This window comes from Rhipicephalus sanguineus, chromosome 1, assembly GCF_013339695.2.
Source record: "Rhipicephalus sanguineus isolate Rsan-2018 chromosome 1, BIME_Rsan_1.4, whole genome shotgun sequence".
Taxonomy (NCBI): domain Eukaryota; kingdom Metazoa; phylum Arthropoda; class Arachnida; order Ixodida; family Ixodidae; genus Rhipicephalus; species Rhipicephalus sanguineus.
The window spans coordinates 201,259,380-201,286,440 of record NC_051176.1 but is presented as its reverse complement, the minus strand read 5'-3'; the positions used below and the strand labels follow the sequence as shown (position 1 = coordinate 201,286,440).

The following is a 27,061-nucleotide window of genomic DNA, read 5'->3' as shown; positions in this document are numbered from 1 at the left end:
CAAGTGAACTCTGCCACTAAACTGTTAGCATACACCACACTTGTCCGTTCAAAGATAGAATACGCATCCGTCATTTGGAATACACATCAATCATATTTGATCGATCAACTAGAATCGATACAAAATAAAGCGGCAAGATTTATCAGCAAGAAATACCCATGCAACAACAGCATTACAAATATTAAAGACTCACTTTCATTGCCCTCTCTTCAAAAATGCAGATAATTAGCACTGTTATCACACTTTCACACATTTTATCATGGTAAATCCCGGCTCTGTGAAGGTCATATTAACATACCTCATAATATTTCCCAGCATTTTGATCATGCATTCAAAGTACAGCCTTTCTTTGCACGCACAAATAGGTATAAATATTCACCATTACTTCTGGCCATACATCATTAGAACGCACTACAGAGAGACACTGCTTCGATAATTGATCATGATGCCCTTGAAGATTTCCTTGAACATATGACTTGCCTACATATGTGTGTGTGTATGTGCACGTATGTATGTATAAATGTTTTTTATTGTATTTTCTGGTTTTTCCATCTCATTTTTCATTGTATTTTGATTTGTCATTGTATAACAGCAATGTTCTCTTTTTTTTTTTCTTTTGCAACCCTTGATTTCATAACTCTGTTTTACATTTTTTTACTTTTTCACTTGTGTATTACCATTGATCTTTTTTTTACGCCCTTTCTCGTGTAGCTATGTTTTACTTTGTTTATCCTTTTCATTGTATATTGGCAATGTTCTTTTTTGCACCTTTGTTTGCATAACTGTCTGAACCTCACCCATGTAATGCCCAAATGGGCCTTAAGGATATTTGAATAAAAAGAAAAAGTGCACCAGCTCACTTTCATTGTATATTGCCAATGTTCTTTTTTGCACCTTTGTTTGCATAACTGTCTGAACCTCACCCATGTAATGCCCAAATGGGCCTTAAGGGTATTTGAATAAAAAGAAAAAGTGCACCAGCTCACTCTTTTCTACCAAGCTTTGTCATCAGCTCAATAGCGTCACTACAGAGCCTCCTTGCCTTCCTTCCATTTTTCAAGATAAGGAGTCTCAGGCAAACGCCCAGCACACATGTACTTTTCCTTTTTTTGCTGTACTTTGTCATTTTTGGCTCATCAGCATTGTCAGTGACTGTTTCTGACCAAACGAGTCGCCAATTTGAAGGAGCATTAAACATAACAGAAGAAATAGAATAGGTCAAACTAATGCTGATAGGTTAACAGATGCACTCATATTTTACTACAACAGGAGTACGGTGCGCATGTGTGCCTTCTTCAAGTCACACATGCACTTAGGCAGAAGAGGTGGGTGGTGGAGGAAAGGCTCATAACAGAGCATGCAGCATGTAGCATGATGTGACACAGCAGAAAACAAATAGATTCTGGAGTGAGTGCACATCATTTTTGCAGGCTGCTCCGCGCACATAAATGATAGGAAAGTATGGTATACATATGGGAACTCTGCAGCAACCATGAAAAATCCAAACAAGGCAGAAGTTCAGGAGAAGATAGATGCTTGAAGAGATGAATCCTGGAACAAGGGTTGCCACTGGCTCCAGTGACACCCTGTGTTCAAAGATTTTTCATCTCCTCTAATTGTAAAAAATACAAGGCTAGGCACATTAGTCAGTAGCAAGCAAAGCAGAGACTGACAAAATGGTATTTACGGGTAATATACGTCATTTGTAACTTTTTATACTGCTGTCTTGGTTGTTTCTTTTTGCTGTAGTTGTTATGTATTTACAAAGCTTTTCTCTTAGCTCTTTATGTAAATTTTTACAAATATCTTCTTATTGCTTGGCTGATCTTGTACCCGCTCGATCCTTTTATAGAGCTGTGCGAATAGCAAAATTTCGGGTGCGAAGCGAATTCGAATATTGAAGTGTGAGTGCGAATCGAATCGAATAATTTTCTAATATTTCTCGAATATTTCTAGAATATTTTTCGAATACTTCGAAGTGAAATTGCGGAGGAAAAAGTTAGAGAGGATTCCTAAGCATATTCTTATGAGATAGCAACATGAAAGTGTTTCTTTTCGCTAGGTTGATGAAGCACTGGCGGGGTGGTGTTTCATAGTTGTCTTATCAAGAATGAGGCAATGTAGAGGCTGAATTGTATTTATGTACATGATTTGGTGCAACCAAAGTGTTGCCGACAACACTTTACACGTGATAGGCAAAGATGCCATTTCCTCAGCCTCTCCTCCTCTTTCAACTTCTGTGGAAACCCAACTGATGTGGCAGACAAGGGTGTGCTCCCTTCAAGTCCGGAGTTCCAAATCTGCCTCGTAGACGTCGATATACAAGAACATCTGAAATTTTGGATGCTAAAACGTTTCAACTTCCGATTTTTCAGACTTCCTGCCCAAATTTCAGGTCCAAAACAGCATTAATTGAGCCCCCACCTCTGCCACATCTTTCATCTCCATGTTGGAACCAGCGTTTTCTTGAGTTAGTACATTTGCGACCGTAACGGAGCTTGAAAGGCAGCGTTGCCGCAATACGGGAGTGTGATGAGGTGAAGCATGCTGAAAATCTAGGGACCTCTTCCAATCGGACGTTGACTGTCTCTTGCCAAAGTTCGACCGTAGCGGAGCTTGAAAGGCAGCTTTGCCGCAATACGGGGGTGTGATGAGGTGAAGCATATTGAAATATCTAGGGACCACTTTCATTCGGACGTTGACTGTCTCTTGGCAAAGTTCGACCATAACGGAGCTTGAAAGGCAGCTTTGCCGCAATACGAGAGTGTAATGAGGTGAAGCATATTGAAAATCTGAAGGGGTCACTTTCAATTTGATGTTGATAGTATTTGTTTTTGGGAAGTTCGAATAGTTCGAATAGTAAAATTCCAGTGCGAATCGAATCGAATAGCAAACGGTATTCGAAAAATCTTCGAAATTTCGAATATTCACACACCCCTATTTTATATATGACAGAATTTTAGTATGGCACTTGTGAGTCTCAAAGCATGACATCTTTAGTGCATTTCGTTATGCCATCTTGCAAAAAAATTTCCCAAAATCAATGAGTGTGACTTGTTTGTATCTCTTGTCCTGTAATCTGCACTACATTCCATGTGGGCAGTAAATGCCAGTCAACAGAAACAGCATTACATAGGATTTTTAACATCACAAGACATCATACATAGTGCCATATATTCGGAATATAACTGTCTACTGAAAAAATGCCAGGCCTGCGCAGAAAGCACAGCAAAGTCACAGCGAAAGCTGGAAGAGCGGCATTTCCAGAGCCCGTTATAAACTCTCTTGAGGCTATTAATACAAGTACACTTGCAAGGTACCCACTACACCATAAATCATAATTATTGTGAAGTTGAGAGGCACTCACAACGCCATTATTTGTTATTCTGTGAAGAAGCGAGGTACCCGCTAGTCATCTGTAAGGCATTATGTGCACTTTGTTGATGCGGCGGCACATGACGAAGAATTATGGCTGATCCCTTTGTAATGGGTCGGAAGCTTTAACCGACCCATTAGTTATGTAATTTGCATTGTGTGATGCCCGCATAGGCGTGCGCAGAGGGGGGGCAGGGGGGCGGCCGCCCCCCCTAATCATCTAAGAGGGGGGGCGCAAAATCTGCCCCGTACACTGACCCTTCTAGTCACCTAAGAGGGGGGGGGGGGCGTAGAATCTGCCCCATACATACTTTTTAGGGTGGGGGGCGCTGCGATGAACCTTCGCCCCCTCTAATGAGGAACCCTGCGCACGCCTATGGATGCCCGGTCGTTATTTCACTCTCCTACTAGCTATATAACGTATGATAACGTGTGGAAGAGAGAGAGAGAGGGAAAGAACATTATTGAGGCCCTGAGGAAATTGACCATGGGGGCCTTATGGGCTTCCTTGGCAACTAATACAAGTGCACTTGTGAGGTACCCACTACGCTATAAATCATCATATTTTTGTGAAGTTTGGAAGCAGCCACTATGCCATTTTTCGCCATTCTGTGGAGAACAGTGGTACCCGCTACACACCTGCAAGCATTATGTGCACTTTGTTGATGCTGTGCCTGATGACAACGAAGAATTGTGGCTGAACCCTTTGTAATGAGTTGGAAGCATTGAACGACCCACTCGTTGTGGAATTCGCATTGTGCGAAGCCTGGTTGTTATTTTACTCTTGTTTTCTCTCTCGAGCACTTGTCGTCTCTCTCATGGGTGTCTGTTTGTATTGGTACTTCCTTATTCTAACAAAACATACCACCAGGAAGTTGTCATGTGATCTAAATGCAGTATTTTATTTTTTGATATGCAAGAGGGATTTAAATAGTCACCTTTCCGATAGCATACAGGTCCAGGATGAGCCCCAGCTGACTCTGGTCCCACAACAAAGAGCCCAGATCGAAAAAAGAGCATGGAGCCACCACCGGCTGCCACTGTGCTGATGTCCAGCTGAGCATTAAAACGTGAAGAAACTGCAGAATCAGTCACTGAGATGACACCTATATAAAAACTTTTGACAAATGACGAGTAGAAAACTAAATAGAGAAACCTGTGTAGTTTTCCTACTCTGGTTTCAATTGCACTACATTGTTGTATCGCCACCAGATGCACCGTCCGGTGGACACCAAGGAGGGCGGCTTCGCGCCGGAGCGCACATAGAACACGTCAAGCCAGGCCGGGAACGGGGAGAGGACTCTTCTTTATTTACAGAGTGTATAAACATTGTTTAAGGAGTTGGTACACGAAAGTACCACACCTTATGAAACCGAAACTGGTAAAAGCATGAATGCGCGACACCACATACATTATGACGTTTCCCTCACTTTGCAGCATGTCTGCTGTTAAAAAGTGAGTCAATAGGCAATGAAGTGCCCTAATAATTAAAGTAACCAGACAGCAACCATTTCTGATGCATGCAGTCATCAACCTCTTATAGTCAATCTTTTGTCTAAGCAAAAACATTTGAACTGCAGTTAGAAATGCTTGTATGCGAGCAAAGTACACTCAGTGTTACTCTCACACCATTTCACTATCCCAGGGGATATTTGTAGATTATATTTAAAAAGCTGAAAATAGTCTTCTAACACAAAACAACCGACATTTTAAAAATTTTATTGCTAAAAAAGTATACACTGTGTGTAACAAAACAGTGCAGTGGTGAGTGCATAGGAGGGCTCAAAGCCATTTAGAAATGACGCCAAAAACTGCAGCTACTATTTAAAAATGACGGATGCAAGGGTTTAATGACATGTTCTTTTCCTGCACATATGTATCTTATTTTTTTATTTTTTTTTAAATAATGAATATGGTGAAATGGCTAAATGTATTCAATTTCTGCCATTTGCATAAGTTGTGATAGCGAATTTGCCCACCATGGATGTTTTTGCAGTGCATTAAAGCACAGTTGTTGGTTTTCATTGTGAGAAGTTGTCACACATGTTTTTTTAGCATAAGATTGCATTTTTCTCAAAACCACTTTTTTGAAATTTTTCAAACCCTGATGCACGTTTTCTCGACAACTATCTAACCGATTATGCTGAAATTTTCTCAGATTACACTGAAATCCCTTAAAATAGTTTGAAGCTAAAACTACAAAAAACTGTGAGTTATAAAAAAAAAATAATTGGAAAGTCTCTTTCACGGTACGTGACAAGTGAGGGCAATATATTCTTTCTTGTGAGATAAATTTAGTAACTAGTTTTTTTTTTAAAGTAACGATTAAAGCCACTATCATGTGGAATCAGCACGTAAAATTTCATGGTCATGCTATTTTTTATTGTTTCTGAGAAAAGGTACGTTTAATTTCACACCCCAGCTTAAAATTTGGCTCTCAAATACAAAACAATTAAACAGGGCTGCATTGAAAGCCAAAAGTATTTTTATCCAACACGTGAAACTTTACAGTAACAGACAGAACAGGTGTTGAGAGATAAAGCTGAAACCAGGATGACTCATTTACCCTACCGTACTTCCTTAAATGTGCCATGTACAGTGCTGTCCACTCTTAGGGTAAACACGGCTCAGCGTGGGCACGCTCTGCGGAGCACCAGAGCATATAGCGTGGCCGTACATCGAAACGAAACGGCACAGGCGCACGGGAACGTGCTGCTCTTGCTGTACTACAGCGAAGCAATCGCGGGCGTGCCAGCACCGGCCAGCACTGCAGCAAACGATGCGATGTAGTCGCTCCTGTGGGTTCTTGTGCGCCTGCGCCACTGCACTTTGATGCGCGGCCGCGCTAGATGCACTGGCGCTCCACAGAGCGCGGCAACGCTGAGCCATGTTCACCCTAAGAGTGAACGGCACTGTACATTGCACTTGCATACAAATACCACTCGATTCTGATAGCTGTATTTGGCATGGCTTTGAAGTGCACAAGCTTATTTTTGCATTTTAGTAAACCAGGAGTCTCAAACTCATCTCAGCTGCCGGGCCGCAGTCCCGAAATTTAGTACATCAAGGGCTGGGACAGCGAAGAAAGTCAGAGAGGGGGGTTGAACAAAATGTCACCTAACGTTGGCCTTTCAAAGAATGCTTTTCCAATATCTCATGTATGGGTCATATCCGCAAGTGATTTGACGTAGGTTTCGAGAGAGATATCAATGCCAGTCTGCAGAATGACTAGAATTTTGAAATAGTTTTTGTTCTACAGTGATGTTTCAACACATAGTGACCGCATGGGGTGCCTCAGGAAAAAAATGATTGAGAGCAGTCCCGTCTCTGTAGCTCCCCCGAACAAAGTGTTATTTATCGCAACAGGCGAGAAAATAATGCTAATAGCATTTAGCAAATTCACAAAAATTTATTCCTTGTGGAGTCGCAGGCCACTAGCGAAAGGCTTGCAGGCCGCATGCGGACCGCGAACTGTTTTGGACCCCTGAAGTAAACAGTGATGAAACGGTCAAGAAGAGGTGATGATCACAGATTAAAAGCCTCTAACAGCGTATGTTGTAGGAGTACTAATGCCTAAAGAACAGGTTAAAAGTTAAAACAGGGAAGTGATGATGTGATTTCTTAATCTTTCACAAGACTGTAAGGAGACAGTTCTTTCTAAGTGAAGGAAAAGAGTGAATGTGAAGTGAAGAGCAACTGCCCCAGAAATGCATTGGTCCTGGGCTTGAATCTTGGAACAGGGTGAATTTTTCATTAACGGGGAAGCTTTTTTTCTTTTAGAAATTCATGTGGATTTCCTTGTAACTTCATGCTACAGATGGATGGATGACAATATTGTCCCTTTTCATGAAGATAAAGTGTTATTGACTCAAAAACTTATCTATATCTCTAAGAGTGCTACTGCAGAAAAAAGGAAATTATACATGTGGTAAAGAATGTTCCCATTAGCCACGTTTACTCAGACCATGAACAATACTATAGTCAATGCTTGGAGAATTCACTAATTATTTTATGATGGTCTACTTCAGCTACTCATCTTCATGAGCACTAAAATTTAGTTAAAGGCAATATCTTTAGAATCCTTATGATGTTAAAATAAACAAATGGAATCCATACCAACACATTCTTAACCATTTGCTTGAATAAGTCCGAAATAAAGAAGCATGCCTCATCTTATCATAATACTCCCATCACTCCAATAATAATAATAATAATAATAATAATAATAATAATAATAATAATAATAATATTAAACTGTTGGGGTTTTACATCCTGAAACCATGACATAATTATGAGAGACGCCATAGTGAAAGGCTTTGGAAATTTCGACCACCTGGGGTTCTTTAATGTGCACCTAAATCTAAGCACACAGGCCTCTAGCATTTTGCCTCTATCTAAATGCAGCCGCTGCGGCCAGGATTTGATGCCACGACCTTCGAGTCAGCAGTCAAGCACCGTAGCCACTAGTCCACTGCAGTGGGTCTATTCCCATCATTTTAACATGAGCTCTCATAGTTCTCTACAGAACCATGAGATCAACTTTCAGCCTCTCCCTACTTTCCATGCATATGCAGGTTTCTTGGTTGCCCTTGCTTTAATTTTTACTCTGTTTTCACAATAACGTGCCACTTTCCCAATGACAAATTTTCTCAGGATATCATATGTTGACCATGCTTATAAAGTTTAATCTCATTTTCGCCCAAATGAACAAATACCAAAACTCTTGTGCTAGGTATATCTACAATGAAATTACACTCACTTTCTTCCAGTGTTATAACCTTAATAGAGCTGTTTTCATTTCAATAAGCATTTCAAATGCTCATAAAATTCAACAAGTCACAACAGATTTTTACATCAAAAATCTGTATTGAATAATGAACAATCTCTTATTTCCCATTTACTATTGTTATTTACTGTTGTCATGTTTTTTTCGTACACTATTGTATCACCAACCAGTAGCTAGTTTTGCTCTACGAGACTTCACTTCATCCTAATGAATAAACAGAATTTTGCTGCACTTATACTGCCTTTTGTTCATGTTTTGTTTGTTTGTTTGTTTGTTTGTTTGTTTGTTTTCGCATTCACTATGGTCAACTTTACTATTTTATCTGCAGGAGTTCATAACTTCATCTTTTTCACTGCTTGTTTTAAGTCACTAGGAATTTTATACTTTCCCAAATCCAACACCCATATAGTTGCTCTGGGCTCTAACGTGCACAGGAAATTATCACGACAATTCAGGCAAATTGTTAACACATTTTCAATTACAGCAAGCAATGGACCAAAAATTTGTTATTGGGAAAACTTCACAACAAGCTTGTGGTCACTAATATCTAGACTGAACAGCTTCCTGATGAAAAGAATGTTCTGTATGCTGTACTCCTATACAATACACAAATGATAATTTCAAGAGACCAAACTCAGAGTTCCTTTTCTCCACTTCAAAAATGCAACTAACAAATTAATTAGGCTTTAAAAGATAAGTATTTTTGCTCCAATAAAAATAAGCCCATTTACAAAATAAAACTAGGGCGAGACTTAGCGGATGATTGGTTACATTACTGCATACCTCTGCTAATCATCAAAAATAAGGAGCATTCGTGGACAATTACTGGTAAAAGAGAGATGCATTAAAATAAATGCAATTATGCCTTCAAAAGATCAAAACATAAACCTCTTACCTGAGGAGCTTGAATTGTCACACCAGCAGTTGTTGTCTCAAAGGTATGGTCAAAATGGCCATCATATCTGCTAACATCAGTAGACGTTCCTAATAAGTAAAACAATCAATAGTTATCAAGCAATAAGAACTGCCATTTTAGAAGGGTTCCTGAACGGCACAGGCCAAAAATAATGCACGAGGAGGATGTGACAGCTACAGAACCTGCCGCACATAATAAAACAATTATATTCAGTACCCCTAGTAATCTTAACTACCAAAATTAAGACATCACTTTTTGCTTTTCATTAACAAAACAAGTTGTATTAAATACAGAAAAATTTTAAATTAAATTAGACTTCACAGTTCAGTGTACTGGTGCAAACAAGCAAGCAGTAAATTTAACATCAAATAAGATATAAGAATAAAATCCATCGATATAACAGCAGACACATTCCTTCTTCAGACACAACTTAAAGGGCTCCTCACCAGGCACCATAGCAAATTTTGCTTAATTATTGGAAAGTTGTAAGGGGCTGTCTGGGAAGAGTTTTACCAAAATATTTTTTTCAAATTGGTTCACTATTGGACAAGTTAGTAGAAATTGAACTGTCTGTTAATGTGCCTCCAGGAGGTGAGCTTCACTGCCAAAGAAACACTCTCTCCCTTTGCCTCAACTAACATTCGCATGTGCTGCATACTCCCAAGTGCCGGAGGAGAGGGACAACTTGTATGTTGATGTGACGAGCCCTGGTTTCTTTTCTTTTTTTCCCTCTCTTTCTATTTTGCGCTCTGCCCTGAATGAAGACTCAAAGTAATGTGCCATAGTCAGTGAAATTCATGGACTGTCTGGCTGAGGGTGAGAGCGACTCCACACATGTGCAACAAGGGCAGGCGACATAGATACATATGCGTGTTAGCTTGCAGTCTCTCTTGAAGCGCGGCTCTCATGAAAAGGAGGGCATGCAGTGTTCTGTTTTAAATCTCTACAGTTTTCACACCATGCATGTGCTTCATAAGCAATCTATGCACCACGCGTGTTTGTTTGCAATGCCCAAACCTGACGAGAGGCCCTTTAAAATTCTTTTAGCAGATATTCGGAGAGTATGGATTAACTTGTGGATAAAAACAAGCAGAACTTCACATCTCTGAAAGACATAAAGGAAATTCTTTACATTTTGCCAATCCTCACAATTACTTTAACTTATGTAATATAACTCAAGTTTTTAGCACACAGGTTAATCATAGCATCTTAGAGCAGTAGAATTCATTACAGTAAAGGCAACCCTGTAAATTTTCTTTTCTTTTTTCCTTCTATCTTTTTTGGCGACCCTTTCACCAAACAGCACCACTTCTACAGGTAACAAGTGAATATTTTCCATAGCGCAACTGTATTGTCCAAAATCTACTCTCTACAACTTATGAGAAGTCATTGAACATGCTGCCCTGACAAAGACAAGTCCTTGACATAAGTTTTTAATTACATATTTTTGTAAATGTTTGGGAGAACGATTACAACTCAGCAGCAATGACCAATGCTGAATCATCAAACGTACAAAACTGAAGCAATTTATCATTAGAACCACCATAAGCTGGCATAAAATAGAAAATTGCTGGAAGGGAGACCAGCTTGGACATTCTAGAACTCATCCTATTTCTCTTTTATGTCCGAAACACTGATGTGGCTTATTAATGAAACTATCAGTTTTATAACAGTACTCAAGAAAGTGGCTGAACAGACAGCTGTAGCTGCCGTAGCTCAATTGGCAGAACATTGACTGCGTTAGGTAGAGGTTGTGGCCATTGCTGTTCATATCATCAAGTTGTCTATTCTTCCACATTGGTTTACCTTTCACTTATTATTCCTACACTTAATATTAAAACCACAGTACATTTTTTTATATGCATTCTTTAGCCCAGCTCTCTATTGGCTTCCTATGTTAGTCCCCCTGATTCTTACAACTCATCCTGTATGACAAGAGTGTGACATAGCATTGCTGCAAAGATCAATGAAGAAAAAACATTTTAAGGTAGAACTGTTAGTAAAGATCATTTATATGAAATAGGCTTGGGTTCAATCTCAAACCTATTCCAAGAAGAATGGAGCCCACTAGCTACACTAGCTGTTTGGGCTGGATGGTTAAAAAAAGCCTGATTTTGCACCCCATTCAAAAGCAAGGAAGAAATTTCTGAGACTTTTTCTTGTGATTTCTTAGGTTTTATCTATAATTACTAGTGTAAGAAGTGGTAAAGCATCGCTAAGGAATTCAGTTTCATCTCACTATGCATAGAGAGCTCGAATTGACTACCAACGCTCTGAAGAACAACAAAGTTAGGTACATATATAGATTCAAAAATAATTTTTATGCCTGATCACATACATTGGCATTATGCACCATGCTTTCAAAAAAAAAAAAACTGTTGCCCTTTACTTCGATGCGCTCTAAGTTTGTAAGGCGGGGAATAAATAGGCATTTACCAGAATTTCACTTTTGAATGAGAGCATCCCTTTGACCTAGTGGTCAAAGAGATGTATGCGAGGCATGTATGAAAGTATCACCTACGCCCCCCCCCCCCCTTCTCATCTTACAAATGGTGGTGGGCAATTGAGAGTATCCCTTTGACCTTATGGATGAAACTTTAAGTGCAATCTCTCTCAGTAAGTCTGACCTTTCTCAGCATGAAACAAGCTTAGTTCATTGTTTAAACTTGTAAATAAAAAAAAAGTTTTTATTGCTGCCTGTAAAACGAAGTATGTAACAAAGTATGCAAAGTGCACAGGTGAACTTGTTCATCACATACAACTATCATGCTGTGCATGCAACACTGGCGCCAATCTAAATAACAGGCTACAAGAACACAAAAGTTCATGAGCAGATCTTTGGGCCCTCATTAGGCAGTGCACTGCTCTAGGTGAAAGTTCAGGTCTTTATTTTAAAAGTATGTGATTGTGGCAAAATATGATGATTACAGCTAGGGCTCGAAAGATTTGGGAGGCGTTTCACATGTGTGTTACAGGAACTCTGTGGGTTAGCTTCCCATCTGTTGCATTATTAGGCTTCCCATCTGTTGCATTATTAGATAGTAGTAGCAAGATCTACCACCTGTCAACTTAAAACATGTGTCACACTGCACATGCTATGTCCCCTTTTCATGGCTGCATGAGCAATCTGTATGCAAATTTATCTAGCACTTTACGATCTGATATTGCTGTGCAAGCAATAAAACTGGATTATTGTTTATATTTCTCTCTCCTGTCACTTTCTTTTCTTTCTTGCAGATTCTGTGCAAAATAAGGATTTTCCTGAATGAAAGAATATCTCAAGCATGTTGAAATGCTTATTAATGTTTCTGATCTTGTCTTCCAAAGTCATGGCACTACACCATTCCACCAAAGAAACACATCTGATGATACTGTGCTATGACTTTAAAAGTACATTTAGACTTTTTAGAAGGCATAAACAGGTAACTTGACACTAACCTCCCATATCAAAGCCAATCACAGGCACTTTGTGTTCAGCACTATAGGAAGTTTTTGCATAGCCAACAACACCCCCAGCAGGACCAGAGAGAATGGATCTGGATCCCGAAAAGCTGTGAAAACAAGTACATACAGAAAAGCTAGTAAGAAAATTGTACACTGAAAATGTTTTCAAAAAAGAAAAAGGAACGAGATTCAAGCACATACGTTTCCATGGGTGTCAATCCTCCATCGGATTGCATGAAGAGGACAGTAACATGCTGTGGGGTTGAAGGAAATGAGTGAGGCTGCTTATGCTATCAGTTGCCAGCATCATTAAAAGAGAGAAAAATTACTTTGATGTTGTCCTGGAATCCACAAGCAAAACTCTTAACATAGTTCTTGATGCAGGGAGTCAGGTAAGCATCAACACAAGCTGGAAGGAGAAATGAAAGGAGGTTTATACAGATGCACAAGGCTAACAATAGCAAGCTTTTCTTTTAAAGTGATAGATTTCTTTGACTCTTTTTCCCACTTTGCATATTTCTGGCCGTTTATGGGAGGAGATTCAACTTGGGCCACTAGGTATGCTGGCTGGCTTAGTGGACAACTTGGATTACTGGGTATGTGTGTTTCTATATATGCCCAAACCGACCACTTCGGCACTGCATATGTGATATCGGTAAATGCCTATTCTTGACTTATCCCTCGTAATTGATGTGCCAAGAGAGAGAAGAGGGAGAAAGGAAAGACAGGGAGGTTAACCAGAAGCAGTCTCCGGTTTGCTACCCTGCACGTGGGAAGGGGAAAGGGGATGCAAAAGAATGAAAGAGAAGAAGAAGAGTTTGTGACGACAGCACGGGACAAAATACCACAACAACAAAAAAACGAAGTCATAACCGCAGTCCAAGTACTACACAACATTTTCTTCCAGCAAGGTGACACAAAGTGTATGTGGGCTTCAATATATTAAATCAGGAGTACCAGACATCAATTTGAATTGAGTCATACCAACAACTCCACATTTATCACAACTACTTGATGGACAGCCACTGCAACGAAGTAACGCAACGAGACTAGCAATAGTGGGGGTTCCTACAGAGTTGCAACTGCGGTACTGTGATCACAAGACTGACTATGCCATAGCATCAATTAACATTGTGGTTAACAGTGAGATGGTTATTTTGTGTATATGCTGATGTGCTCATAAATTTCCGTGATTCATGGATGGCATGGGAATACACAACATGTCAAACAAAAGCCTGTCACTGACATTGTTGATTATTTCCAATGGCTTTTGCCACAATTTTGTTACATTTATAATTCAAGCATATACCCCAGGAATCATTACATGCAGGTATATATTGTGAAATTCCTGAAGCGGACAGAGCCAATCATTACATCCACACACAGTGATATAGTACTTACAAGCATTGTTACATATACAAGTGTGAAAAAAATTTAGAACATTATTCTATGTAAATACTCTTTATCAAAAGCTTCAAAGCCACTGTCAGACTAGGCTTGTCGTTTGGCCATGAAGTGAAACCCATGCATAATTCTGAAGTCCAGGGTACCAGAGGTGGAGAGGAACAGTGCTTATTACTACCCTAAGCTTCCAAGCACCAAGGTGTTTGTTTTCACAAATGCACAGTTAATACTTAATTATAAATGGGTCAGAATCTGTACACATTAGTGCAATTTGAAAACCACAATGTTAAGAAAAAACTAGTGCATAGGATTCCAATGTGCTGACAACTAGAAAAAAAAAATGTAGCTGTTTTGACCTAAAGGCAAGTGATAGTAACGTATTATAAATAGAGCTGTGCGAATAGCAAAATTTCGGGTGCGAAGCGAATTCGAATATTGAAGTGTGAGTGCGAATCGAATCGAATATTTTTCGAATATTTCTCGAATATTTCTAGAATATTTCTCAAATACTTCGAAGCAAAATTGCAGAAAAAAAAGTTGGAGAGGATTCCTAAGCATATTCTTATGAGATAGCAACATGAAAGTGTTTCTTTTTGCTAGGTTGATGAAGCGCTGGTGAGGTGGTGTTTCATAGTTATCTTATCAAGAATGAGGCAATGTAGAGGCCGAATTGTATTTATGGACATGATTTGGTGCAACCAAAGAGTTGCCGACAACACTTTACGCGTGCTAGGCAAAATGCCATTTCCTCAGCCTCTCAACTTCTGTGGAAGCCCAACTAATGTGGTGGACAAGGGTGTGCTCCCTTCAAGTCCAGAGTTCCAAATCTGCCTCATAGACGTCAATATATAAGAACATCGAAAATTTTGGATGCTAAAAAGCTTCGGCGTTTGATTTTTCGGACTTCCTGCCCAAATTTCAGGTCCAAAACAGCATTAATAAAGCCCCCAACTCTGCCACATCTTTCATCTCCATGTTGGAACCAGCATTTTTTTTAGTTAATACATCTGCGACCATAGCGGAACTTGAAAGGCAGCTTTGCTGCAATATGGGGGTGTATATTAAAATCTAGGGACCACTTTCAATCGGACGTTGACTGTGTCTTGGCTAAGTTTGACCGCAACGGAGCTTGAAAGGCAGCTTTGCCACCATACGAGAGTGTAATGAGGTAAAGCATATTGAAAATCTAGGGATCACTTCCAATCGGACGTTGACTGTCTCTTGACGAAGTTCAACCGTAACGGAGCTTTAAAGGGACACTAAAGGCAAATATTAAGTCGATGTTGATTGTTGAAATAGCGGTCCAGAAACCTCGTAGTGCTGCTTTTGTGCCAAGGAAGTGCTTATTTTGAAATAAAATCACGTTTTTAGTGGTCCGCATCGCGTTAGCGCGCTTCAAATCTCCCGCCTGAAAATACGACTTTCATATGTCACTGCTGCCGTGCCCAACGTTGCCCGCTTTTACTGCGCGGCCGCCGACACTAGTAGCAGCCGAGCGCATGTAGCGGGACCACAGTAGCAACAACGGCGCTGCGGCAAAGACTTGCTCGGATGGGCACATTCAAAGCTTTCACCAAGTTGCGGTTGGTCTCGTAATCCTCAGTACGAAAGTGCAGCGAGCACACACGCAGAGGTTTTGACTGTTTAGCACACTGGCACAATGGCATGACACTAAGCCACTTCAAGCGTAAGGGTTCATTCCGCGGCACCCAGTGAAAAGACACACCGGTTTCCTTGCTGCAGCACTGGCGTTGTGCATCATGCGGGCATCCGGCAATATCACACGCATGCGGCATTTTGTCGAACTTTCTGTCAGAGCGACTTTCACGAGCGCGCAAAACACGCACGGCAGTACGCGATCCCGAAACTACCACTGAGACGGGCGAGACGCAGTTCGGCGAAAACGAAACCTTTGAACCACGCGCGCCGTTCCCCATGGCAACGCCACGGAGGTTTTGTTTTCCATGAATCAAGCGGAAACAAACGAACAGCATTTTATTACGTCTTTTGATGCTCGGAATGTTCTTTTTTTACTGCTGCTAGTTTGATTACTAGTGATTTATTGTAGGCCGACTTCCATACGTCATCGGGATCACTTCGAAAATGTCCCACTCGTGGCGCTCATCATGTGATACATTTAGCTTAATTTCTCGGTAAGTAGGGCACTGCTGTTGCTAATATTGCCGTTTTAGAAGTTGTCATACATTGGGCTTTCACTCTGACATAAATTGTTATTTGCCTTTGGTGTCCCTTTAAAGGCAGCTTTGCCGCAATACGAGAGTGTAATGAGGTGAAGCATATTGAAAATCTGACGGGTACTTTTAATTGGATGTTGACAGTATTTGTTTTTGGGAAGTTTGAATAGTTCGAATTTTAAACTTCCAGTGTGAATCAAATCGAATAGCAAACACTATTCGAAAAATATTCGAAATTTCAAATATTCGCACACCCCTAATTATAAACAATTACACAAAGTAAGGCTCATGGTTTTATAGGCCAACATACAGCAGTAAACATTCACTTACTAATTAAAACTAATAAGCATGGTGTCATGCAAGCACAGGCAAACAAACAGGTGTCACTTGATGACAGAGAACGCTCGATGTCAGAGCGCTGGCATAATGAAAGAGCAGGTAGACGAGAGCAAATGCTGTTTTGCCTCTCCCTTGAACACATCTCCATAACTTTGAGATAATGTGACCTCTAACACTAGGCATGCATGTAGATAAAAACACCAGCCATCATGGCTTGCCCTGCCTTCACACCTGCTGCACAATACGTGCAAGGTAGGGTGCATGGGCCACTTATTCATTCTCCCAGGGGGAAGCTAGCACACCTATCACGGCCTGGCTAGCTACAGGAGATGCTTGCTCAGCTAAGTGCTGTTCAGTTACCTGCAGGGTCAGTGCTGCTGGCCTAAAAAACTAATGGAATGTTAAAATATTGAGGAGAGGTACCATCAGATATGAAGGAGGGCTGCATGCTCCCCGCAGATGCTAATGAGCCCCTTTGCTCGTGTACAGAACATCTAGGAACTTTTTTGTTTTTTGGAGCTGTAATCAGCTAACAAGCAGATTAACTGACACCTATCACATTAGAAAATGAGAAAAGCATGCATCAGCCAACCTTCTGTGGTGCTTTACAATAAAGAGTGCTTTTGTTGATTTTTAACAGTCACGCACTGCCAATTTTTTGTTTGTTAAACGTGTGCTTGGTTAGTTCTTGTAGTTTTCGTGGCCTCTGAAGATTGAAGCATTGTGTTACATCTCTCACTTACCCCTGCATGCACGGTCGTCTTGTTATATATGAAACCTGACATGACATGACAAGAACTTTATTGGAGTCCTGAGGAACTCGAATCTGGGGAGCCGGAGGCCCCCAGATCAAGTTGGTGGCTCCACCCACAATGGGACTGCCTGTCCAATAAATTTTTCAGTTGAAAGAAATGCCCTTATCCTGTCCCTTATGCCTCATCTTTTGCTATCTTTAATAAGTGCTGAAGATAAATTTAAAACTTTTTTACAGAGCCACTGTTTTTTTTGTTCACTGTCACAGGACCAGTCTTGCTCAACAAGCAAAGCCAGGCTTCAAGCAAAATGTATACCCGACAGAGTGAGTGCAGGCTTTCCAACTTATGCAATTCACATGAACGTGCAATGCAGGCTTTGTGAGTTCTGGACTGACCTGTGAATCCTCTAGGCACAATGCGGACCATAGGCATAACATCCGATGACAAGGACACATGCTGGAAGCCCAACTCAGTGGCACACTGCCCCACCAGAAGCTCATGCTCCTTGAACCTGTAAAAAAATTTGTCAATGGCATCCTTTTCTCTGAAAGAAAGCTGCAAAAATAATCAAGGCACAATTAGCAAGGTTTTGAAGAAAAAAGCATGTTGCAGTTGAAGCTCCAAGTGCTGACTGCCAAAACACCATGTAGTTTGAATCGATGCAATAGTTTAGGAGCCAAAAAAACCTGGGAGTTTCGAAGCACCCCAGCAATGAGGAAAATGAGACATTTTTCAATGTTAGCATAATATGTACATGCATAAGAATATACCACAACAAAACTTAAAAACTCTGAAAGTTTTCACACACACTTCAGCTTACTATTTTTCCCCCTCTAGTGTCTTCCTGCTGCCTAGCATACCACAACTGTACTAGCAACCAACAACAAAAATCATTCTGTTTTTTACAATGAGACATCATCAAAGCAAGGGCTAAGAGAATGGTAATATACTAGTCATGGGGCATGTTGCCTTTGAAATCCACCATGAATAAGCAGCTAGTGGGGCTTCATAGATTTAAGACTGCTCTAAACATAATTTAAACAACAGCCACATGTACTGCCAACAGTGGAAACACCCTCGTTAGACAACATAGCACACGCTGGCCACCACCACACCTATCCATAAGTTTTCAAACATTCATATCCACCTGTTTTCAAATGAATTAACCCAGGAACTCCATGCTCAGCTAACAGAATGCCTTGATGCCTCAAACAAAAATCTAATAATTTTCAAACTTACGTATACGAATGAAGCAAAGCTACAGCCAGGCTTTTGATTCCCAGACTTAACACCTTTTGTAGATCAGTTCTCAGTTTCTGAATGTCAAGAGGCTTGATAATGGTCACCTATACATTAATAAAATAAAGCACATTTCAATACAGTCTCCCACAACTTGTGTCGCAATACCTTCACCCAATCAAATAGACACCATGAACAAAACAGCATCATAAGCAGCAACTCGTCAAGTATACACTCAGGACCTACTAAGTGAAATAAAAACACTTTCCTAGGTGGGTAAATGCTGCTTAGACAGGCAGTTTATGGATACTAGTACACATCATTTTTATGCCCAAGCGAAGTCAGCAAATACATAATCTACCAAAACATTTTCGTTCACTTTTTAAACATTTATGCTAACTATTAAAACTTTTAAACAAATATTTTATTTCAGAAACAAAAAGAAAATTGTACCTAAAGTAAGTCTTACTTTGATTCTTCCAGAGCACTTGTGTTCAGAGATAATCAGAATCAAAACTGCCATTCAGTATGCTAATTTTACATTAAAAAGTGAGAATCTCAACATTTCTGTTATTACTATAATTACCTTTTCATCAGTGCTGCCTGAGCATTCTGGTGTGTTCAGGTCTAAAAAGCAGTCATCTCGGCACAGAACAACTCGTTCATCTGCCTCTATTACGCAGTCATAGAGAACTTCAGGCTTGGCACAGGACTGTTAAGGACAAAAAAAAAAAAAGAAGTGTTAGCTTCATGCAAAGGCAGATATTTCATAGAAATAGCAACATATTAAGCAACTAATCAAAATAAGGTTTTCATTTATACTGGTCGCATATATTTCACTAAACAATAGTTTGTTGTTAAGTGCCGTCTAGTCACTGTCAACACCATAAGTGTATGAATGCCAGTGCGGTATACTTATTACAACTTCTTTAATCTCCCTGAGACAGTTCTCTGTTGCCTGAAGAATACCATATAACCATCTTCAGGATGGGCAACACCATTTTCTACTTTTTACTTTGGCTAGCATTAATTTATGCTTTCCTAAACCCTCCTGCAAGACATGATCAAAATAAGAAAGTTTTAGTTTGAGGACGTTTGCTTTCAAAGAACACTTTGAATTAAACTCCCCCATGACCAATGAATTGATTCTTTTGGTAGTCCATGGAGTTATCGAAACTCCGCACCAATGCCAGAGCTTAAAAAAAAATTTTTTTTCTTTCATATCTTCATAAGGCCAATGATTTATACCCATACACCACTAATTCTGTGCCAAGTCGACACTATAAGTAATTAAAGGACACGAACAGTGAAACCAACAGAAAATTAAGCCAAGAAAGGCAAAGAGGACATAATTTATTGTTTTTAACTATAGTGCAATGATTGAAACGAATTAGAGTGGACAAAAAAAGCACCCTCTTACGTCACGAAACAGAGGATGAGAACAATGGGCACAATGACCTCTCGTCCTCTGTGTCTTAATTACTTGTAGAGTCGACTTGCACAGCCTTAAGAATGAATGAACACCACCTAGCCCACCTTGCAACTTTACCCATACATCACCACAGGAAAAAACCAGATGTTAACCCAACAAATTTTACTTTTAAGCAGAATCGCGAGTTGGGCTAATTGGTGGATGTTCATCGTGGAATAACAGCGTAACAGAGTTAGAATACGGACAGTAGAAGAAAAGCACAGTCCTTTTCTTCTACTGTTGCTTGCTGTTGCTGCAGGCTTGCTGTTGTAGACACCTTAGAGTATAGCACAGCAAAAATCCTTGTGGGGTAGGTCCCTAAGTTATTTCATCCATGGCCCTTTTGTTATAGAATAATAGAAGTGGCAGGAACAGTTGTGCTTTTTCAACAGCTCGAAGCAGCATATGAGATGTAAAGTTAAATGACTGCAGTACAATCACTCACTGTTATAAAGCATTACAGCTTACAGAATAAAAAAGTGTCATCAACATTAGTCATATTTATAAAAACTTGGCAAAGAGTAATTTGCTTTCGTTCTCCTTTGTCATGTAAATCTCTCTCTCCTCTCAACACTTCTCCATCACACCACTGGGATTCCACTTGCTGCCATAAACATAAAATGTACACATTTAAATGTTCAAACCCATATGTGATTAAGGTAGTTAATTTTGGAAAACCTACAGCTAATGCAACGTCATTCAGGAAGAGATATTTATATGCGAGTGGCTGTAATAAAGGTACGATCAGAAGATGCGAGTGGCTGAAATGAGGATGCCGAAGTTAGCTAGGTGGTGGTGGTAAAAACTTTATTGAGAATCATCTCAAACGGGGTTGGGTGAGTGGGAAGTGGACCCGAAGCTTCCTGGCCATAGAAAAAGGGGTTGTGAAACAGAGGTTCAGGTTGAAGTTACCACGAGGAAGTCATAACTAGAGGAGCTCTTGTGCCCCAACCATCTCATCTACCCTGACTTGGGAGCCACAGTGAGGACTGAGGCCCTTCATTATTAATGATTTCACAAGTGGTGCCCACTTAAGACAGGCCCATATTATGAGCAGGTTTGCTTTCTCGGAGCAAAACTTACATTTGCCACTATAGATACCAGGGAAGAGCTGTAATGGTGCAATGTGTACATAAGACTGACAAAACAGGTTAGCTTGGAGTAACCACCAAGTTGCCTTTTTAACATTTTATGAAGGACTTGTGGGCTGTGGGTACAGCCCTAGGGTGTGTAGTGACTTTACGTTATGTAACCATGCAATCCCTAACCAAGAATAGCATGTCTTTAGTGGGGAAGGGGGTGAGGGCTGCTGCCCAGCTTGTGAGATGACCAAGGTGAAGTGCCAAGACTGCAGCAAGAAAGATTTCATAGAGCAAAATGCAAGTGTCTGAAGAAGTATGCAAAGTAGCTTCTCCAATACAGCAGAGCTATTCCATACTTCCCAAATGTTTATATATGCAAACCTTTGATGATGGTCTGCGTTTTAATTTTACTAGTGTTCTGCGTGATCAGTGTGCAAATAGGGCAAACAAAGTATCACAGAGACAGGGCTATAGCGGTAAACCAAACACTTCATACGCAGAGGCAGTGTATAAAGGTACATAAAAATAAAAAGGGAACTGTGCATGAACTGGTCACCTTTGTTACAACATTCTACTTCGCCTGGGGCATACAGCGCGTACATGTGCAATCCACTACTGTGATCCATATCAGCAAGGTGCCATCTACAAACTTACACCTACCCCAGCTCAGGTGCAAACCTCACCTTAGGTCTGCGAATTGTACGGTGTGCTGTGCTAAAATATATTTTAACAATACACCAAGAAAACTGCACTTACAAATATGTTTCCACAAATCACGAGGAAGTAAGTTTTTTAGATCTCGCATAGCCACTGCATGGTCTACTTTATTATTTATTAACTAAAAGTATCCCCTGATTCCGTAGGTACACTTTGACCTTTGAAAATATGCACATAATAAGGTACCATGAACAGCGAGCCTGCAAAACTTGAAGGTTACACCATCAACGCAGGAACAGATGTGTGTCAGCACATTTGCATTGGATATCATCTAAAGAAGTGCGTCGTCTATCCCTGTAAATACAACATATTCATGAATTTATTCTTTTACTGGTGCATGTATTCTCTATGTGACCAGAGTAAGTGCAGTGTCAACGTGGATCTCCCTGTTCTGAAAACTTGTTGGGAAAATTTGTGCTTTGAAGGCACCGAAGGACAGACATGAAGACGTCCGTACACACATACAAAAGAAAACTATAAATGAAAACAAGCATCTGTGCCTGTTCATTTTTCTTCTCTGTGTGCATATGTTTTCCCGTCTGTCCTTGGACGGTCTATCTTTATTCCTGTTTATCCGCTGTTTGCTCCATTTTCTTATGATACTCTAGGTGCCACTAAAACTCTTACTGCACATTTTCAGCAAGCACAAAAAATATCAGCAGAAGCATGCTTGATACAATACATGCTTCAACAAAAGAAGACTAATCAATCATTCTGCTGCAGAAAACCTTCAATGACACAGGACCTTCCAGCTACACTCACGCTTCAAAGTACTTCAAAATTTGCTCCGAGAACATAAGAGAGTGTGTACACTCTTTTTGTCTATCCTTGAAACCTTTTGCATTTGCCATGCCTGAAAATCTGGAAGTAGATTTCCCTTGGCCTACATACAGATATTCCGGCCATGCTCTGCATCTTTCCACAAGCCAAAGCGCACACAAGAATGTTTGTGCATTCTTAAAATAAAAAATTATTGCAGTATTTCAAACTTATTCAAATGTCCTTACAATATTACATTTGCCTTTTTGTAAACCTTTTGTATTGGATGCCAAGTTAGTTAATTGTTTATTATGCCTATAAATATGTGCACTATTACTGACAAAAAGCTACATGACCAGAAGAAGGTAGTGTTGTAAAGTACACGGATACCACTTGCTATTTAATGATTCCAAACACTGTGAATGGACTTCCACAACAATCATGCCTTGCTGGCATATCCTTCATTATTTTACACACCTAAGGTAAAGAAACAAAAGATTTAACATCCCAGAGATGCACAGTATGCTGTGAGGAATGCCTAGTGGAGGACTCTGGATTAATACTGACCACCTGAGTTTTATTAAATATCTACTGAAAGCATGGTACACCTGTGCCTTTGCATTTTGTCCCCATTTAAATGAAAAAATAAAACCTGCAGCCTGATGCTCAGCTGCAGCCAGAGAGCCACTGTGACAGGCGAAAGAAAAAGTTACAAACTTGGCTGTCGTCAATGATCTCTAGTAAAGTGTTTTCTGGTACTCATGACACATCAGCTGCAAAGCATGAATACCAGTGTAGCCTCTTTGGCTTGTTGTACCACCTCACAGCTGTTCAGCTATAACAACTCCCTTACGTTGCCCCAGCCAATATGCACAAGCAACTAGTACCCTCTTTTGTAAAATAAGTAATAAGGATACACTTTATTTGCCATGATGCTGCAAAAAACAGAGCTCAATCTCTAGCAGACAGAAAAAACTGCACCATTTCGAACAGAGAGAGAGCTTGAATTCTCTCATGAAATACTCTAGAATATGCTCATAACAACTATCTTCTCAGCTATATTTTATCATCTAGCATGCTGGCTTCTCTGTTCATAGGTATGAGGTGTGCGATGACCTAAACTGAAGGAGCATACAGGTGTGTTGAAAGAAAAAAAGGCACACACACACATAATATATATAACCGAACTAAATCCAAGCCTGTCTTATGCAGTAAAAGTTTTTGAAATGATAAGATAATTGACACAATGCAAGGCAATTTTCTCATTATGTTCAGGTAAGTTCCACCAGTTTCGTCCTTCACAAAAATGTGTTGTTAGTATCAAGTGCAAGCAACTTGACCTAATGAAGTGCAAACTCAGTTATAATGAAAGGCCTTTTTAACAGAACACACAACTGCCCCCAATACAGGGCCACTTCATAAATAGACCCCACTATCTTTGCAACCCCACTAAAGGAGGATAAGCCCAATGAGCCATTATGCAGGTCATTCCATCATAAACTTGTGCTTCATGAAGGCGTCTGTATACAACTTGCTTCTTGTTGACAACTGAATCAAATATTCAAATAAGTGTATGCTTCACAAACTACTCACATCACTTGCTTAGAATAATGACTGGTACAATAGCTGCATTACTACTAAGTATAGTGTACACAAATTTGCTCAGGACAACCCCTGACTCTCTTCAGAAAGGTACCTCCCACGGTGGTCTAGTGGCTATGGTGCTCGACTGCTGACCCGAAGGTTGCGAGACGCTGCGGCCGCATTTCTGATGGAGGCGAAAATGCTTGAGGCCCGTGTACTTAGATTTAGGTGCACGTTAAAGAACCCCAGGTGGTCGAAATTTCTGGAGCTCTCCACTACGGCGTTCCACATACTAATCATATTGTTGTTTTGGGACGTTAAACCCCAACAATTATTATTATTCAGAGAGGTAACAAATTTTGAAATTTCAACAGAAAGAAAAAATAAGTGTACATATTTTTGTATGTGTTAATATGACAGATTATTTCTACAGAGGCATAAGTGAACTATATTCAAGGTATTATATCATGACATTGATTTGATAGGAAATTATGCTGACTTGTGCACACAAAGTATCAGGCCTTTTCTTTCTAATGAACTGCTGGATTACCTACAACTGCAGTAACCTTATCACAAAATGTGTACACATCTTAATGCAAGATGTCAAATCTGCATTTTAATAATGTTAGTAATACATTCACAGTAAATGAAAAAGGCAACAATTTTGCATATCCAGAAATGAATTACAGTATCTATCAATTATGATGTCTTAACGTAACACAGAACTTTTGGTGAAAGAATAGTGTAACTTTGAACATGACACTCATTAATACTATGTACACTGATATTGCCAACTTACAAGAAACCTCAGCAAGCAAAATAAGGATCAGAGACAAAGTTGAGTGCATTGTGGAGCCTTACAAGATCGAATAGATGTGGTCTTGCTTGATTTCCGATGTATAGTAAGTCTTTAAAGCCAGCAGTAACAACAAATGCTGTCGGCTCTCCTTTCCGCTCTAGAAGAGCATTTGTAGCCACAGTGGTTCCCATTCGAATCCACTCTATCAATGAGGCATCAATTTTTTCATTTGCTGGGAAGGGTTTTCCTGTTTCCTGCAATCAAGAGAGACAGTGTATACTCATTAAGTTGATATTGACTTACAGGAATGCAGAAAAAAGATCCTTTATACTGAATAAACCAAGGTTTACCCTGCAACAACACTTTAAGCTTGAATATCCTACTAAGATACTGCTTCAACCACTTCGACTGGTATAGAATAGACGCAGTGCAGCGCATACTATATTCATAAAACAGTGTTGATTCTGTGAAATGAAACTGTTTTCCTGTTGATCAGATTAACTCACAAAAAATGAAACTGCTCCTTGCGCTCTTAGCTTAAAGTATGGCCCATGGCATCTACTGTCACCAACATGCACACAACTGAAAAAGTGTTTAAGAGGTTTCCCTCTGAGGCAAATATAGACATTTTGCAGTTAAAGCCCTTGCTAATTCCATGAAATGTGCAGATTTTGTACTGACTGGCTGCATGTTGGTTAACCAGATATTATCACAAAAATCTTGTATTTCCATTACGTTCAAGCACAGCAGCTCACCTCATCGTAAGGCTACAAATGTTACTTGCATGCAGTTTTCTATAATCTCACATAAATCCAGCTCGAAGCACACTGCATTTTGTGAATGAATTAACTTGTTGATTTCGCTGTTAGTGCCCAATCAGCATCATGAATTTCTAATCTAGGTCTAGCAAGGTGGATGCAGTTTGGTTCAGAAGCACAAGATGCCTGCACCGTGTGTGTGTCAGGCACTGCTCTCGATTTCTGGCAGTGCTGTTATGATGGTAAAGCGTGAAATGGGAACATAAACATCAGTAGTAACTAGGGGGCCAGTTGTATGCACTGCATAATTTGAAGCATATACTGATAGATATGTTATAGTCTGATTAATGCAAACAAAGGGAACCTACTGGTAAAACAGCCTCATGCAGTGCCAGTCGCAGTTTGGCAGTAAGGTGTGTACACACACACACACACACACACACACACACACACACACACACAACACTTCACTGTTTGATTAATGCAAACAAAGGGAACCTACTGGTAAAACAGCCCCATGCAGTGCCAGTCGCAGTTTGGCAGTACGGTGTGTACACACACACACATACACAACACTTCACTGCAAATGTGCACATGCAATATACGTCTTGAACGCAAGTTTAATACTTCGGGGTCAACAATCTCTACAGTAATATCCACCTGACATTATGCGATTAGCGGACTAATTTTAAAACACGTAGTTATCGCCGTTCTCCGGCACGTATTTATTCGGCTCACCTCTTCCAAGATCCTTCTGATGCCTTCGCGCGGTGCGTCCGGATAATTGTTTGGATCTTCAGAAAGAAGCTTCATGACTCTCACGTTACCTCTTGGGCAACGGGCATATATGTCCGTGAAAGTGCCACCCCGGTCTATAGCAAACTGAAACTTGCGATTCGACTCTAAAGGTTTCATGATGGCGCTGCGCTTGTCGCCTTTGAGGACCTACAGCAGAGGATAACTTAAAGCTGAAAAGAGGCCGCACGATGCGACCGACAGTTCGGTCGTTGCTCTCGCTGTGAAACGGGACTTGAAAATGATCGCCAAGCGCTGCCACAATTTATTGTGCTTGAAACAGCGGACTGAAACACATTGCGCTGTTTGAAACAGATGTTTGTCACGTGCTTCACAGCCACCCCTCCCATTAGCATCATAAGCACCGCCCCTAAACACGGGGTCAACAAACTGTCGGCTGATAATAAAGTACACTATTTAATTTTGGTTAATCTATTATGTATGGGAAGTCGTTTATGCACACGCTTCAAAACTTAATCATGATTCGGTTTCTGAGGCCACAGCGGTTTTATTTTGAAGCACTTACAAAGCGATGCTGCCAACACTGATGTGCCGCCGTGCCGCCACCATCACGGCCACGAAGAAGCGTCTGCTGCTGACGTGTTCGACAACAGTGGCGCAGTTGTCAACGCGATAATAAAAC

At 40.3% G+C, this 27,061-nt stretch overlaps 1 protein-coding gene across 2 annotated transcripts in view; it reads right to left on the bottom strand.

The window, feature by feature from the left end:
- The window catches only part of LOC119405450 (5-oxoprolinase), a 98,446-nt gene extending 71,729 nt beyond the window's left edge, over positions 1-26,717 (bottom strand). Inside the window, exons 1-10 of one of the 2 annotated variants that reach the window (XM_037672289.2) lie at positions 26,362-26,717; positions 24,928-25,119; positions 19,040-19,165; positions 18,454-18,560; positions 17,610-17,725; positions 12,851-12,930; positions 12,723-12,775; positions 12,516-12,628; positions 9,057-9,145; positions 4,314-4,431 (exon numbers count right to left, since the gene is read on the bottom strand). In XM_037672289.2, coding sequence (XP_037528217.1) covers positions 4,314-4,431; positions 9,057-9,145; positions 12,516-12,628; positions 12,723-12,775; positions 12,851-12,930; positions 17,610-17,725; positions 18,454-18,560; positions 19,040-19,165; positions 24,928-25,119; positions 26,362-26,538 — 1,171 coding nt within the window. In that variant the 5' untranslated portion in view covers positions 26,539-26,717. The remainder of the gene's footprint in view (positions 1-4,313; positions 4,432-9,056; positions 9,146-12,515; positions 12,629-12,722; positions 12,776-12,850; positions 12,931-17,609; positions 17,726-18,453; positions 18,561-19,039; positions 19,166-24,927; positions 25,120-26,361) is intronic. The other variant, XM_037672296.2, reaches the window with a different exon arrangement.
- Between the last annotated feature and the right edge of the window lie 344 nt (positions 26,718-27,061).